Genomic DNA, 12,696 nt, shown 5'->3' with positions numbered 1-12,696 from the left:
GGAGGGAGCAGGAATCTTGCTGGACTCAGACATGGGGCCGAACACGAGTATGGGACCCAGAGGCGATGGTTCCCAAAAGAACTCCCACCAGCCAAACTTTATTGAGTGTAGCTTTCTGAACTAAACTCTTGGTTGTGTTTTTGGTTCTCATTTGGTTTGCTGGTAAGAGCTCCTGGGGAGGAAGCAGAGGAGGGAAGAAACAAACCACTTTGTCTTAGGCAAACCAGAAAGGGATTTTTCCTTTCCAGCCCCCTTTAAGGCTCGAGGGCATCTCTGTGACCCTGGTGATGGGGCAGAGCCGGGGCCTTGGGGCCAGACCACCCTAGAATCTAAAATTCAGCAGAGCTAAGAGCAAACAGTGGGAAGGATCCCAGCCAGAGCGAAGCAAGGCCACGGGTGGGTGCTGCTGGTTCCTCCCATCTGGGCCACTATCCTTCCAGCCGCTTGCCTGGAGTTTCCCATGAGCCACTGCTTTGATCTCACTGGTGCTTCGTCCCCACCATTAGCAAGACATCCGATTTTGCATTATGTTTTCCCCCTGCTTCCTGCTAAGAATGAACCCTAGGCATAATTAGGAAGGTCAGGACCGGGGTCAGAGAGATCAAACGCACGTTCCCCAGTAACAGCTGCAGCAGGTCACTGGTCCCCATGACTCTAACCACGAAGGTCCCATCTGAATAATCAGTGGCTGCAATCCAATGGCTGGACCCCTCGCCTTCGGGTTTAAAGGGATGCTCTGCCTTTCTTGCTCAAGGTCTCCGACTCTCTGCCAACTTCTGAGTCACTCTGAGGGTAGCAGCTGCTCAGGCTCAGCCTGGTGTTTGGGGCGCACCCCGCACACCCCACTGTTCTTGGCACTGGTCCCATCGATGGGCCGTGGAGGTGGGAGCTCTATGGCAACAGTCTCTCTCCAGCGGGGGGGGGGGGGAGGTGGCGGGGAGATGCGTTCTGCCACTGCCCATGTGCAGTCTGTTCTGTGGGCAGCGTTCTGGGAACAAACTCAGCCCAAGTCGTCGTCAGCCTGGCAGTGCATGAAGGAGTGGAGCCCTGCCTATGGTTTGTGACCCTGGGGAAGTGGTGACTTGACTCCTACCACCGTCCTGCCTAGAGAAGCACGTACCTCTTTGTTCCAGATCAGGAATGCCTTCCCAGAAACATTCTTCTCCCCCCCAAAAGGAAACACACACACACACACACACTTTCACAGCACCTTCCTGTGCGAAAGTTCTTTCTGGTATCTGACTTGAGACCTTTGTGCTATAGCCAAAGCTGACTTGACTTTGGCTGACCCTCACTAAAGAAGGTACATCGCAGACGAGAACCTTCCACAAAATCGATGTTTTCTCAGACTTGTCTTCTTCAGAAAAAAGAATTGGGGTTTTCTTAATCTTTCCTCGGAGCCTTATCACCCAAACCTTTCATTATCTTCCTCAATTATATCTTTGAACCCTCTCCAGAACCTGTCTTTGGAGTTATGGGGACCATAACTTAATTAGATCTTTCATTTCCAGAGGACACTCCTAGTGCTTAAAGAAAAATGAATTAAATTTCAGTCAAATATATTTCACTGGGGGAAGGGCCTGGGGGGAAAGAAAAAGAAATTGGATCATTTATATAAATAGCACATTGTATCACAAATGAGTTTTTCTTTTCCTACTTTTTGAAACAATGGGTCTTTTTTGGGGTATCAGTGTAATTCCTGGGAGACTCTAACCTAAAAGACCATGATTTGTATTCTTTGTGCGTACGTGGCTTCTGGATCCGAAAGGGCGTAAGATGTGTGCCTCTTGTCTACTAAGTGGTAAAGGAAACAGGGCTGGTAATGTGGCAGCAATTAAGCATCTTATCCAGGTGTGGGATGAGTGTTGGCGGGGGGGCGGGGGGGTGGTCCCTGTGTGTCCAGCCTTTTTGGTACCAGCTTTTGTCCCAAAGGGGTTCTGAGGGGTCTGTCTCTCTTCTCCATAACATCAGCTTGCTTCTGTAATGCGGTTCTCCCTGCTCTGTAATGCTGTGTAGATTGCTTAATCCGGATCATTTGGTGTTTGGGCTCTGACTTTCATGGGGGAAGAGGTATTTATCTGATCTTTGGGCGGTGGAGCAGAGTCCCAGAGCCATGGCAGCGGCCGGGCTGCTCTGAGCATGTTACTTCCTTCCCCAGAGCTCTCTCCTTGTGTACAGTAAAGAATCCGGGCTCACAGACGATCCGAGGTTCTTGCCGGTCGGCCCTCTGGGGTTCCTGGCACCAGCCTTCTAGTTGCTCCATAGAGAAAGCCCAGGAGATGGACTGGGGCGGGGGGGTTGGGTAGGGGGACTGGGTGCGGCAGCCAGTTGAAAAAAAATGTGCTTGGAGTGTGTCACCTAAAACTAGAATTCCCTCTGCCCTCCCCCCTCACCTCCCTCAGGAAGCTGAATCTGTAGGGCACAAGGGACAGAGATGGTCATTTATTGGTCACCTCCATGGCCTCGGGCAAGAGGTTGAGGCTCCTTATGGACACCCCTCACTATGAAATAGATGTACTGTCTGCCCCCACTGCAAACCCCCCCACACTCCTGCCTGGGGGAGTCTACACTCTTCAGATCCCACTCAAAATGCCACTTCCTCAGGGAAGCCTTCCCTGACCCCTCAACCCAAGCTCGATGTCCCTGTCCTACGTCCTTAGGGCTCCCTGGGCTTTCCCTTCATTGCACTCAGCGCCCATGTAATTCGTTACCTGCACCACGATGCTCTCCTGCCAGCGCGACCAAAAACTCCAGGAGGGCCGTGACCACTTCGGTCTTGTTTTTCACGGTATGCCGAGAGCCCGGCACGGCATGGTTCAGTAGGCATTCCGTGAGCACACACACGCATGGAGCAGAACCAGTGGGTGAGTAGCAAAGCTGGCTACAAACCCAGAACTCTCTGGCTCTCGGACACCTCCAAGTTCAGACGCTGTCCTCAGAGGCATGTGCTCAAGGTCCTCACTGCCGTCGCTCTCCTGGGACGCCATCGCCCTCCCGGGACGCCGCCTCCCCGGGAACAGGGCTTTGACTCAGTTCTCCAGCAGGGGGCAGGGGTGGTGGCCTGGTCCCCAGAGAGGTCTAAGAGCCTTGGGAGATGGTGGTGGTGGTGGTTGGCGGTGGGTGGGAGGAGTCGCTGAATGGAACCAAAGTTAATGTCCTTGCGGGCCTTTAGCGCCACTTTCTAATGCGCTTTGCCAAGGGCTTCAAGCAAAAAATCCCGCTCAGCAGGGGATCTGGGTCAGTAGGAGTGGGTGAACAAGAAAGAGGACAGACCGAGACATGACAACCTTTAGGGAAACAAAAATAAAATTCTAATGTGGAAACTGCTCAAAATAGATCGCATGGCTGTCAGGCTGCATGCAAATCCAGTGCTAATTACATGGAAATTAAGTACATGTCCTCATTTCCATATGCCTTGCTATGACCCTGGGTTGGGAGGGGGCTGGAGAGGCGGGGGGGGAGGGCAGGATCCTGCCGCAGGTGTCTCCCCCACCCGGCCGAGGAGGCTGGGGTGTTGCCTACTTCACACTCTTGCCACGATAGTGAGAAAAGCTGATAGGAAGCTAAAAATACTAACAATAGAAATTTGATTTTTTCTTCCAGACAAAAAGCCTTGGCATCCACAGGAGGAAGAAGTGTTCAGGCAGCATGTGACTGGTTGGTATGAAATAAATAAATAGAGAAAATAGCATATAATTAGCTCTGAGTGTATGTGGAAGAGCGGGGATGTGCAGCCTTTCTCTAATGGACCATTGGGGGAGGGGAGCGGCGGAATGAGCCAAAAGACCATGTGACAAGCCCGTTTCTCAAGCCAGTTGCCTCCTCAGCCCCAGCCCCAGGATGTGCTTTTCCTTACAGCTGTTTAAAGAAATTCAAAGCATAGCCAAGACGGGGCCCTTATCACAATATCTGCCATTATTAGTCACTTAAAGATACACTTTAGGGGGGGGATGCTAGGTAGATAAATTAAAAGAAAAAAAGTCTTGCTTGCATTGTAGGACATCACTACCCAGGGCAGCCCCCACAGCCTGTGCTCCTGACGCTTCCCATATGTTTGGAGGCGTGTGGGTTTAATGGGGGCCGAACTGAAGGGTCAGACGGGGTTGGAACAGCCCTAGTGGGCTGGCAAGTAATTCGGAGCATATCTGGAGTGACTGTAGGATTTTTGAGGGAGTTGTGGGATGTGGATGTAGTAAGACATTGGAGAGTTGGTCATGTAGTATGAGCTTTGAGGGATGGGTTTTTAAAGCACAAAAAATACCCCCTTGGCAGAGCCTGGGCTATAGAGCATGCGTATGGATCTGTCTCTGGGTCCTCCTTCCCCTCCAGTGTTCTCAAGTGGGGCCTGCTTGGCTCCCGTCTCTCTCTCTCTCTCTCTGGCAGGCTGTTCTCTCATGTCGGCGACCCCTTCCTGGATGACCCCCTGCCCCGGGAGTACGTCCTCTACCTCCGACCCACCGGCCCCTTAGCACAGAAGCTCTCTGACTTTTGGCAACAGTCGAAGCAGATCTGCGGGAAGAACAAGGCCCACAACATCTTCCCACACATCACCCTCTGCCAGTTCTTCATGGTGAGTCACAGACCACTCCCCCCAACCCCCCACCGTGGGGAGCCCGGCTGCCTTACTCCCGCCAGCGCCTTGCAACCTGGGACCCGAGTCAGGAGCCTCCCAGGCAGCTGGCGGGGAGAGTCACGGGCTCCTAGGCTTGGATGGCCCTGCTCGGAATGAGTGAGGTCCATGGCTCCTTTCGCTCGCTCCCCTTTCTAAGACCTGCTGAGGCCCAGGAGCACCGCAGGTCTGTTGAGCCACCGTGATGACTGCTGGAGTCCAGGGACTCCAGGGGCAAGCCTGACCCACTGAGTCAGGACTCGGACAGGCAGCCACAGCCGTGAAACGAAGGCAGTGTCCACTCTTGTCCACTGTACGAGTAGATATGAGATGGGAATGACAGATGTACTCTACAGACAGCAGAGGTGACCTTAGCCTCATGGACAGACACGGTCCACGGGTCTGTCTCACCAGATCTTTCCAGAGACAGCAAAGATACCTGTGACCTTGGTCACAATCCCAGGGTCCTGGGATAGAGCACTGGGCTCCCTGCTGAGCGGAGAGCTGCTTCTCTCTCTCCCTCTGCCTGCCACTCTGCCTGCTTGTGCTCTCTCTCTATCACTCTGTCAAATACATAAATAAAATCTTTTTTAAAAAAAAAATGATACCTGTGACCTGCCATGGTCACGTAATCCATCATCCCAGCTCTCAGAGGCCTTACTTAATGACTAAATTAAAGCCCCCGCACCATAATAAATATAAATACATTTCATCTACTTTGGTTTGCTGTGGAGAAGGAGCAGAACTGGTTTATCCAGGTATGTTGAAGAGGAGGCAGGACAGGAGCGTGTTAAGACAACATTTTCCAAAACATTATTTTGAGGTATTTTTTCCACCAGCTTTTGTCTGACTCTTTAAGGTAAAAAATGTGTTCCTAACACCTTCTTTCTTACCGTTCACTTTGAAAATTAAAATAATTACCACTTCCTCTTAGTCATCCCAGGATCCTTCTCAAAAGCATTCAGAGTTTTAGAGATACTCCTCCCCCCCCCACCCAGTGCTCCAAAGAGGGGAGGAGGATGACGTCACAGCTCTCTGAGCCTCATTCTTCCCAACTATCATGGGACTGACAGTCCAGTCAATTTCCAGTCGTCTAGGAGGGAGAGAAATGTCACAGATGATGGGAGGCCGTGGAAGGCACACCCTTTACGCTGGGATGCTGTGCTCTCCAGGCGCGTTCCCTCCTTCTCCCCTTCTGCTGGATGATCTTACTGGCAAATTACACAATGGACCAAGTCTTCTGTCCCCCACCCCCCGCCCCGCTGTACCTCTGAGCCCAGCCAGGATGCCTCCAGCTCCAGGTGGAGGAGACCATGAGCCCTGGAGCTGTCTCCCCTCTGAACGGAGTGTCTTGTCTTCCCCTGCCAGTGTGAGGACAGCAAGGTGGACGCCCTGGGGGAAGCCCTGCAGACCACGGTCAGTCGCTGGAAGTGCAAGTTCTCAGCCCCGCTGCCCCTGGAGCTCTATACCTCCTCCAACTTCATCGGCCTCTTCGTGAAGGAAGACAGCGCAGAGGTCCTCAAGAAGTTTGCCGCTGACTTTGCCGCAGAGGCTGCATCCAAAACCGGTGAGCTAACAGCCCTGAGTCCTGGGAACCAAAAAACTGGGCAGGAAAGGGGGAGGGAGGTATGGAGGAGCAGACTGGGGCTGGGAGCCTCGAGGTCCCGCAGGAACGCCGTCCGTTCCTGCAGCAGCCTTTGCCTCTTTGCCCCCTTTTTAAAAAACCAGCTACTGTTCTGCTAAGCCTCCTGAGAGAATGTCCAGGGCCTGCCCCGACACCGAAATTAAAAGCACACAATTGGCTGTGACACACTGAACTGGAAATGCAACGTTTGTAGCTATACCGTCTTTCCCATTCAGAGTTAAGGAACATTCCCGCACAACCTCCCCCTCGGACAGGCATTTGCCTGGGTCTCCCGGCTCACTCTGTGAGGACCCAGGGCTGTGCTTGGGTGGTGGGATCGCACAGTGAGCTGAGGGGAACCACTTAGTATCAAATAATGAATCCACTGAGCCAATGTCCACAACTCATAGAAACCCATGAGATGGGTCCCTAAAGCCTCAGCAGCCTGCCCCAAAATGTCACTCCTTCCAGATGTTTCTTCCTCTTCCCATGGCAGCTCTCAGTTCCAGCCAGCTGAGCTCTCCCGTCGGAGGAAGTAGCATAGAGAGGGACTTGGGATGCGCACTGACGTAGAAGCAGGAGGCACGGAAAGGGGACAAATGGGAGAAGCTGCCGAAGCTGTCCTGTCTGCCTACAGACGAGCCCACTTAGGTCGAAGAGAGCCTTGCTGCAGTGGGACAAACTGTCGGGTGGAGGAAGGGAGGCGCTGGCAGGGGTGCTTCCCTGTTGGCCCCTGGAGGGAGATCACGGGGATTTATTGGGGACCACTCTGTGTTTATCAGTGGAGCTTGCCACAGCGGAGGTGGGGGCAGGCAGTGTGAACGCAGGCAGGCAGGGAGGAAGGGCCAGGGTGTGTGCAGAGGACTGTGCGGAGCCCGAGCTGCGTGTGGGAGGTACAGCTGAATCTGAGCATTGAATCCAGCGCTGGAGGAGGCCCAGAGCTGGCCAGGGACCACCCCTGCCCCCCCACCCCAGAGGTACCTCTCCTTAGAGGCCCTCCCCAGGTGCGCCTACTTCCCAGGGCCCAGACTCTTGTCTTCTTATGTCCCTGGAGCCCGCCATCTCCTAGCTTAATATTTCAGTGAAATAACATAATAGAGAGGCAAATTATTTCCTGTTCCTATCCCTCTAATTCAGGGAAATGGCTCTTTTTCATCCCACAGTAGCTATTAACAAAACCACGAAAACTCCCACAAGACCCAAAACTGGTGTTGAGCCACAAAACCCAAATCCTTCACAAATGTGTAAAGCAGGTATGGGCCAGGTCTGCGGCCAAGATTCTGAAGGCACATGAGCCAAAGATAGGAGGCCCTCGCTCCCTTTCTTTGTAGGGCGTGGGAGGGCCGGCTCCTCTCCCAGAGCTGCGGCCCCTCTCTAGAAGAGCCTGACCTTCTGGGTTTCCTGCCCCTGTGCGGCCCCCTGGTGGTGACTTGGAGAACTGCGTGGCCCTGCCCTGTGCAGCTGCTCCCGAAAGCTCCTCTGTTTTGTGCAGAGCCGGCCATCCCATCTTGGCCCTAGAACGGAAGCCTCAGTATTCTAGAGTGTTTTTGGCAGGCCCAGATTCCTTTAGCAAGTAGATTTAGTTCCTTCATCCTGGGTGGTTTAAGGAGTTCTGTGCATGTGTATTCAATCATCTACAAATACTAAAAGCCTGTGTCGTGCTGAGCACGGGGCATACGTTGTGAGCAGGACCCAGAAAGCCCTTGTCTCATGGGACTTGAAACCCGAGAAATCCACCGTAGCATAACAGAGATCCAACCGGTACTTCTTTCTCCGTGAGACATGAACAAGCCCCTTAATTTCTCAAATTCCCTACGTCCCCTCTGGTTGAATCTTCTGTGGTGTTCTAGCTTAGACAGTAGACGGATCTACCCCACGCAGAGATGTACGGAGGAGAACTAAAATCCACTGCCTTAGGTAGGTAGGTTGGTTTCTTTTATTACCCACAGGGTCTTAGAATAACAGTCTGGAGGGACGCCTGGGTGGCTCAGTTGGTTGGAGGACTGCCTTCGGCTCAGGTCATGATCCGGAGTCTTGGGATAGAGTCCTGCATCGGGCTCCCAGCTCCACAGGGAGTCTGCTTCTCCCTCTGACCTTCTCCTCGCTCATGCTCTCTCTCATTGTCTCTCTCTCAAATAAATAAATAAAATCTTTAAAACAAAACAAAAACAAAAACAAAAAAACAGTCTGGATACTTCAAGCCAGTGGTTTTCAGTCGGGGAGATTTCATCCTCCAGGAGCCGTGTGGCAATGTCTGGAGTCCTTTTTGCTTGCCACAACGCGGGGGTTGCTACCAGAAGCTAGTGGGTAGGGGCCAGGGATGTGCCTAAAGACCCCCCTCCCCAGTGCACACGACAGCCCCCACAGCAAAGAATTAATTTTGCCCAAATGCTGCTGGGGAGTGCTGTTTGAGACTTTGAGACTTTGAAAATATTCCGTCTTCTTCCTCCGGTTCTGGTTCCTCCATCGGAGCTGCCCAGAAGCTAAGAGACTTGATTTCCACATGAGGGTGATACAGCTCCGGCCCCCAAAAAATCTCCGTTTCTACATCAGTCAGCTTATCCTTCTATGTCTCGGTTTCCTTCTCGGAATGGCTGTCATAACCAGCGCGATAGGAGGAAAAGGCGACCCCCTTGGTGACCTCAGCGTCAGGAAAAGGCGACCTCCTTGGTGACCTCAGCTGACGCACGGTTCCTGCAGAGGAGCCGAATGGGTGGCTCTTCGCCTCTCAGATTGTAGGTTGATTCGGGGCCTTTTCCACATTCCGCTCCCCTCATCCTGCCGCCGTGAATGAGGGAAACGGGTTTCATGTGGCTGAGGGACTCCCTCCTCTGTCCCTTGGGAGGCAGAACTGACCACGGCAGGGCTCCGCCATGGCTGTGATGACCACATCCTAATACTGGTTTCCTTCCTTTTTCCAGAAGTCCATGTGGAACCTCATAAGAAGCAGCTGCACGTCACCCTGGCTTACCACTTCCAAGCGAGCCACTTACCCACCCTGGAGAAGCTAGCCCAGAACATCGATGTCAAACTAGGCTGCGACTGGGTGGCCACCATATTCTCGCGAGATATCCGGTTTGCGAACCATGAGGTAATGTCTCCCCGTGGCTCCTGACCCTACCGGAGAAGCCGGGGTGCTGTGGGAACCGGGAGCGCTCATAGCCCACTGCTGCAGGGAGATGGGTACCAAAGGAAAGATGGGTACCACTGCTCTGCAGTGAGCACCAGACCAGGAGTGGGCTGGCCCCCAGTTTTCTCCGGGCTCTGCCCGACTCCCTGAGAAGCTTGGAGCCTGCACCCCTCCTCCCTGGGTCCCAAGTGACTCATCTGCATACTGTCCCCATTCTTCTCTCTGCCCTGCCAAACTTCCTGGACCAAAACAGAAATGAAATTGGAGGATAGAAAAGTATACTGGCAACATTTTAATCCTATAAATTCATGGTGTTCATGAAAGACCTCATCCAAATCTTAGGTAAGGAGAATACAGAAATACTAAAAAAAAAAACAAAAAAAAGACAAAAAACTGCAAACACATGATTAACAGATATTTGTTGAGGATCAATGGCATATAAGTTACCATGGGACATACTAGAATTTTAAAACATGGTCCTGTCCTCAAGGAGTTTGAGTCCAGTGCGGGGGAAAACAACAGACGCGTGACATAAAAACAGAGGCCACAGGTTGAGACGGTCTGTGTGTGTCCCCTGGGAGGCAGGAGGGGGACCACTGACCCAGCGCATGTGCAAAGGTTGGCATAACCCTACCATCCTTCTTTTGAGGGAATGAATATTGATTTCCAAGTCAAGCTTGTGCCACTGAAGAGTAATATTGCCCTTTATCTTCCTGAAGGAGAACCAGAGGTCCAAAAAGAGTAACTCTCTGATCCAAGGCTAACGAGCACTTTAGGACCAGAGCTGAAGCCAGAGCCCGGCGATCCCAAATAATAAAGACAAGCAATCCATCTTAAAAACCAAAAAAATCATAGTTTGATGAAAAATTTGTCATCCAATTTAACTGCATTTATGAAACCGTATTTAATTTGTTTCCCAATTTTTCAACAGCAAAAGGACTGGTACTTTTGTCAGTTTATGTAGCTTTTTTTAACCTGTTAGACTTTTTTTTTTAAAGTATGAAAAACAGTTGGGCTCTCGGTCTAGCCCAGCTGATCTCATCACTGTTTTGGAAAGTGAGAAGAGCCAATCCGCGAACCAAAGGTGAGGGCCTGTGTCGGGGACATGGAGCTTTGTCCGACGCTGCTGACAGGAATGTCGTGTCCTCCTTCCAAGTCAGTTGGTGGAAGTTTCTGGAAAAATACAACAAGGAGACTGGGCTTGATCTTACTTAAGAATTCTGACAACTCCTGGAATTGCTTAGGATGAGCCCTAAATGTAATGAGGGAGGTGTGGCTGACGGGGCTCCTCACAAGGACGAAGGACAAAGAAGTCAAGGGTTGCATGCAGATGGGCCGGGAGAAGTCACCTTTCTAGGAGAAAGGCGGCGGCAATGGAATTTTACAAGGAATATCTTCTAATCAACACTGCCCTCCAGTTAACTCGAAGGGTAATTGCTTTTCTGCCTGACCCACATTCTGCTCCATTGGCACTGAGGGAAAGAGGCAGCAAGCGCCCACGTGAAGTATTTTCTAAAAATAACTTGGCCTCTTTTATCTCTTATTTGTAAAAGCTCATTTATTACTGTTCCTGCTGCTACAGCTCGCTCTCGGAGGTCATTTGGCTTTACCTGAGCCCCCCTGCTTCGAAACACCTTTTCTCGCCTGCCGCCTTCTGCCCCCGGGGAGGCAGGTTTGACGGATGGTGCCGGGGAGGCAACAGATGTCCAGAGGGGGAGAGTGGTTGGGACAAGGACACTCAGCAAGCCAGGCACAGGAAAACGTCCACGGCTCATCGCTCTGCTGGCTCCCACTTTGATTCGGACTCGCAGATGCCTACTTGTACATCTTGTAGTCTTCCGTGTTAGTGACCGTGTGGGGCCACGCCAGGTGTCCAGGCCAAGCTAGTCTGAGGAAGGACAGCGTTACACACACAGCACATGTGGCTCCGGAGCCTGGCTCCACCCCTTCAGCGGTCATCAGGGTCCCATCCGTCGCTTCTAGAACACTCCCATCCTTGGTCGTCTCATGCGTACAATGGCAATAGTATTTTGCTAGAAGGCTGCTGTTGCATGGACTCCTGACCAAGATAATAATGGAAAAGTCCCGACAGCGCAGAATTTCTGTGGCTACAAGGGGCACAAGGAGCTTTGAACGCGGTGAGGTTAGGTTCCTACAATCACATAGGGCTGCCCCTTACGAGGGGAGAAAAAAAACATCCTTGAGATACACTCAACAATTCTCACAGGTTAGCACTAAGCATAAAAAAGTAAGTAGATAATGCAGTGCACCACTAGGCACGCGTTCTGCTAGCTCTCGAACGTAGGCCGACGTTTTGCATGTGCTTTTGGTGAGTGGAATGGGCTGCGCTGGCTGTAATTTTAGATTTGCTGCAACGTCTTATTTTATTGTATATTCAATAAGTCAAAGCTCCCCATGGTTTAACTACCCTCTGCTTAGGACACACTGTCTCCTCTGTACCTTTGCTGTGCCTCAGTTTCCCTGGAGATAGTATACTCACCCCATACCAAGTGAGAGGAGGAATGAGTTCTCGTCTGAAGTCTCTTTCCTGAGTCTCTCAAAGGAAAGACACTTCTCAGCTAAAGGCATAATTAGTCAAAACTATGCTATGCTCGAGTTTCTAAGAGACATGAGTTTCGACTTGCTCCCCCATGGTCTGGTGCCTTTCTCCACCCTGTTCCAGGAAAAGGAGTGTTCCTTTTTGTGCCTCATCACATACCTAGCTTAGAGAGTTGCTCTGTTTTGTTTTGCTTTTTAAGCTGTTGTCACAGCCCTGCAGAAAACCTCCCTGGCTAGTTTGGAACGGCAGTTCGTGCACGAACGTGGCGGAGGACAGGGGAAGGAGTAGGAGGCAAACAGGCAGCAAAGATCTGGAGCCGTAAGACACTGGAGAGAGGGAAAGGAACAGGTGCGCTGAGCGAAAGGAAAAAAAAAATCACAATCCAGTGGTATAATTGAGTCCTGTGTGTTTTCACACAGTCACGTCTTTTTGCCAAAGCCTTTCCTTAGAGAATTCCAGAAGGAAGTTCTTTATAGCGTGTTCTGATGGGCTTCCCTGACAGACACAGGCGTGCTAGTGAGCTCCCAGGCACCCAGTCTGGGAGTCTGGCTAGAAGGAAAATCAAGTGTCATGATTCAAGAGACATAATTATGCGCCTTCTGGGTACGGGCTCTGTCCTATAAAGAGTTTTCTTAGATCGTCTCAAGAACGTTTACAGGGAAGGCATTACTTTACAGATGAGGGAAGGGAGGCCAGACAATGTTAAAAACTTGGAGGCGGAACCAGAATAGTTAGCCCTACCACTCATGACTTCAAGACTGCAGGAAAGGCTG

General features: G+C 51.6%; 1 protein-coding gene and 1 long non-coding RNA gene across 4 annotated transcripts in view; one reads left to right on the top strand and one right to left on the bottom strand.

Moving 5' to 3' along the window:
* The window catches only part of UBASH3B (ubiquitin associated and SH3 domain containing B), a 136,581-nt gene that overhangs the window by 98,572 nt on the left and 25,313 nt on the right, over positions 1 to 12,696 (top strand). For 2 of the 3 annotated variants that reach the window (XM_045080422.1, XM_004750087.3), the window contains exons 2-5: positions 3,604 to 3,657; positions 4,384 to 4,570; positions 5,978 to 6,176; positions 9,155 to 9,324. In XM_045080422.1, the coding sequence (XP_044936357.1) occupies positions 3,604 to 3,657; positions 4,384 to 4,570; positions 5,978 to 6,176; positions 9,155 to 9,324 (610 nt within the window). Of the gene's footprint in view, positions 1 to 3,603; positions 3,662 to 4,383; positions 4,571 to 5,977; positions 6,177 to 9,154; positions 9,325 to 12,696 lie in introns of all 3 variants that reach the window. The other variant, XM_004750088.3, reaches the window with a different exon arrangement.
* Positions 9,620 to 11,926, bottom strand: LOC123392180. Its single transcript, XR_006606886.1, has 3 exons — positions 11,864 to 11,926; positions 10,974 to 11,251; positions 9,620 to 10,536 (listed from the first exon to the last, which is right to left on the bottom strand). It is a non-coding gene; the product is annotated as an uncharacterized LOC123392180 (long non-coding RNA).

Source organism: Mustela putorius, unplaced genomic scaffold, assembly GCF_011764305.1.
Source record: "Mustela putorius furo isolate JIRA1106 unplaced genomic scaffold, ASM1176430v1.1 tig00000460_pilon_pilon_pilon, whole genome shotgun sequence".
In the NCBI taxonomy this organism is placed as follows: Eukaryota; Metazoa; Chordata; class Mammalia; order Carnivora; family Mustelidae; genus Mustela; species Mustela putorius.
This window is presented reverse-complemented; position numbering and strand designations above follow the sequence as displayed.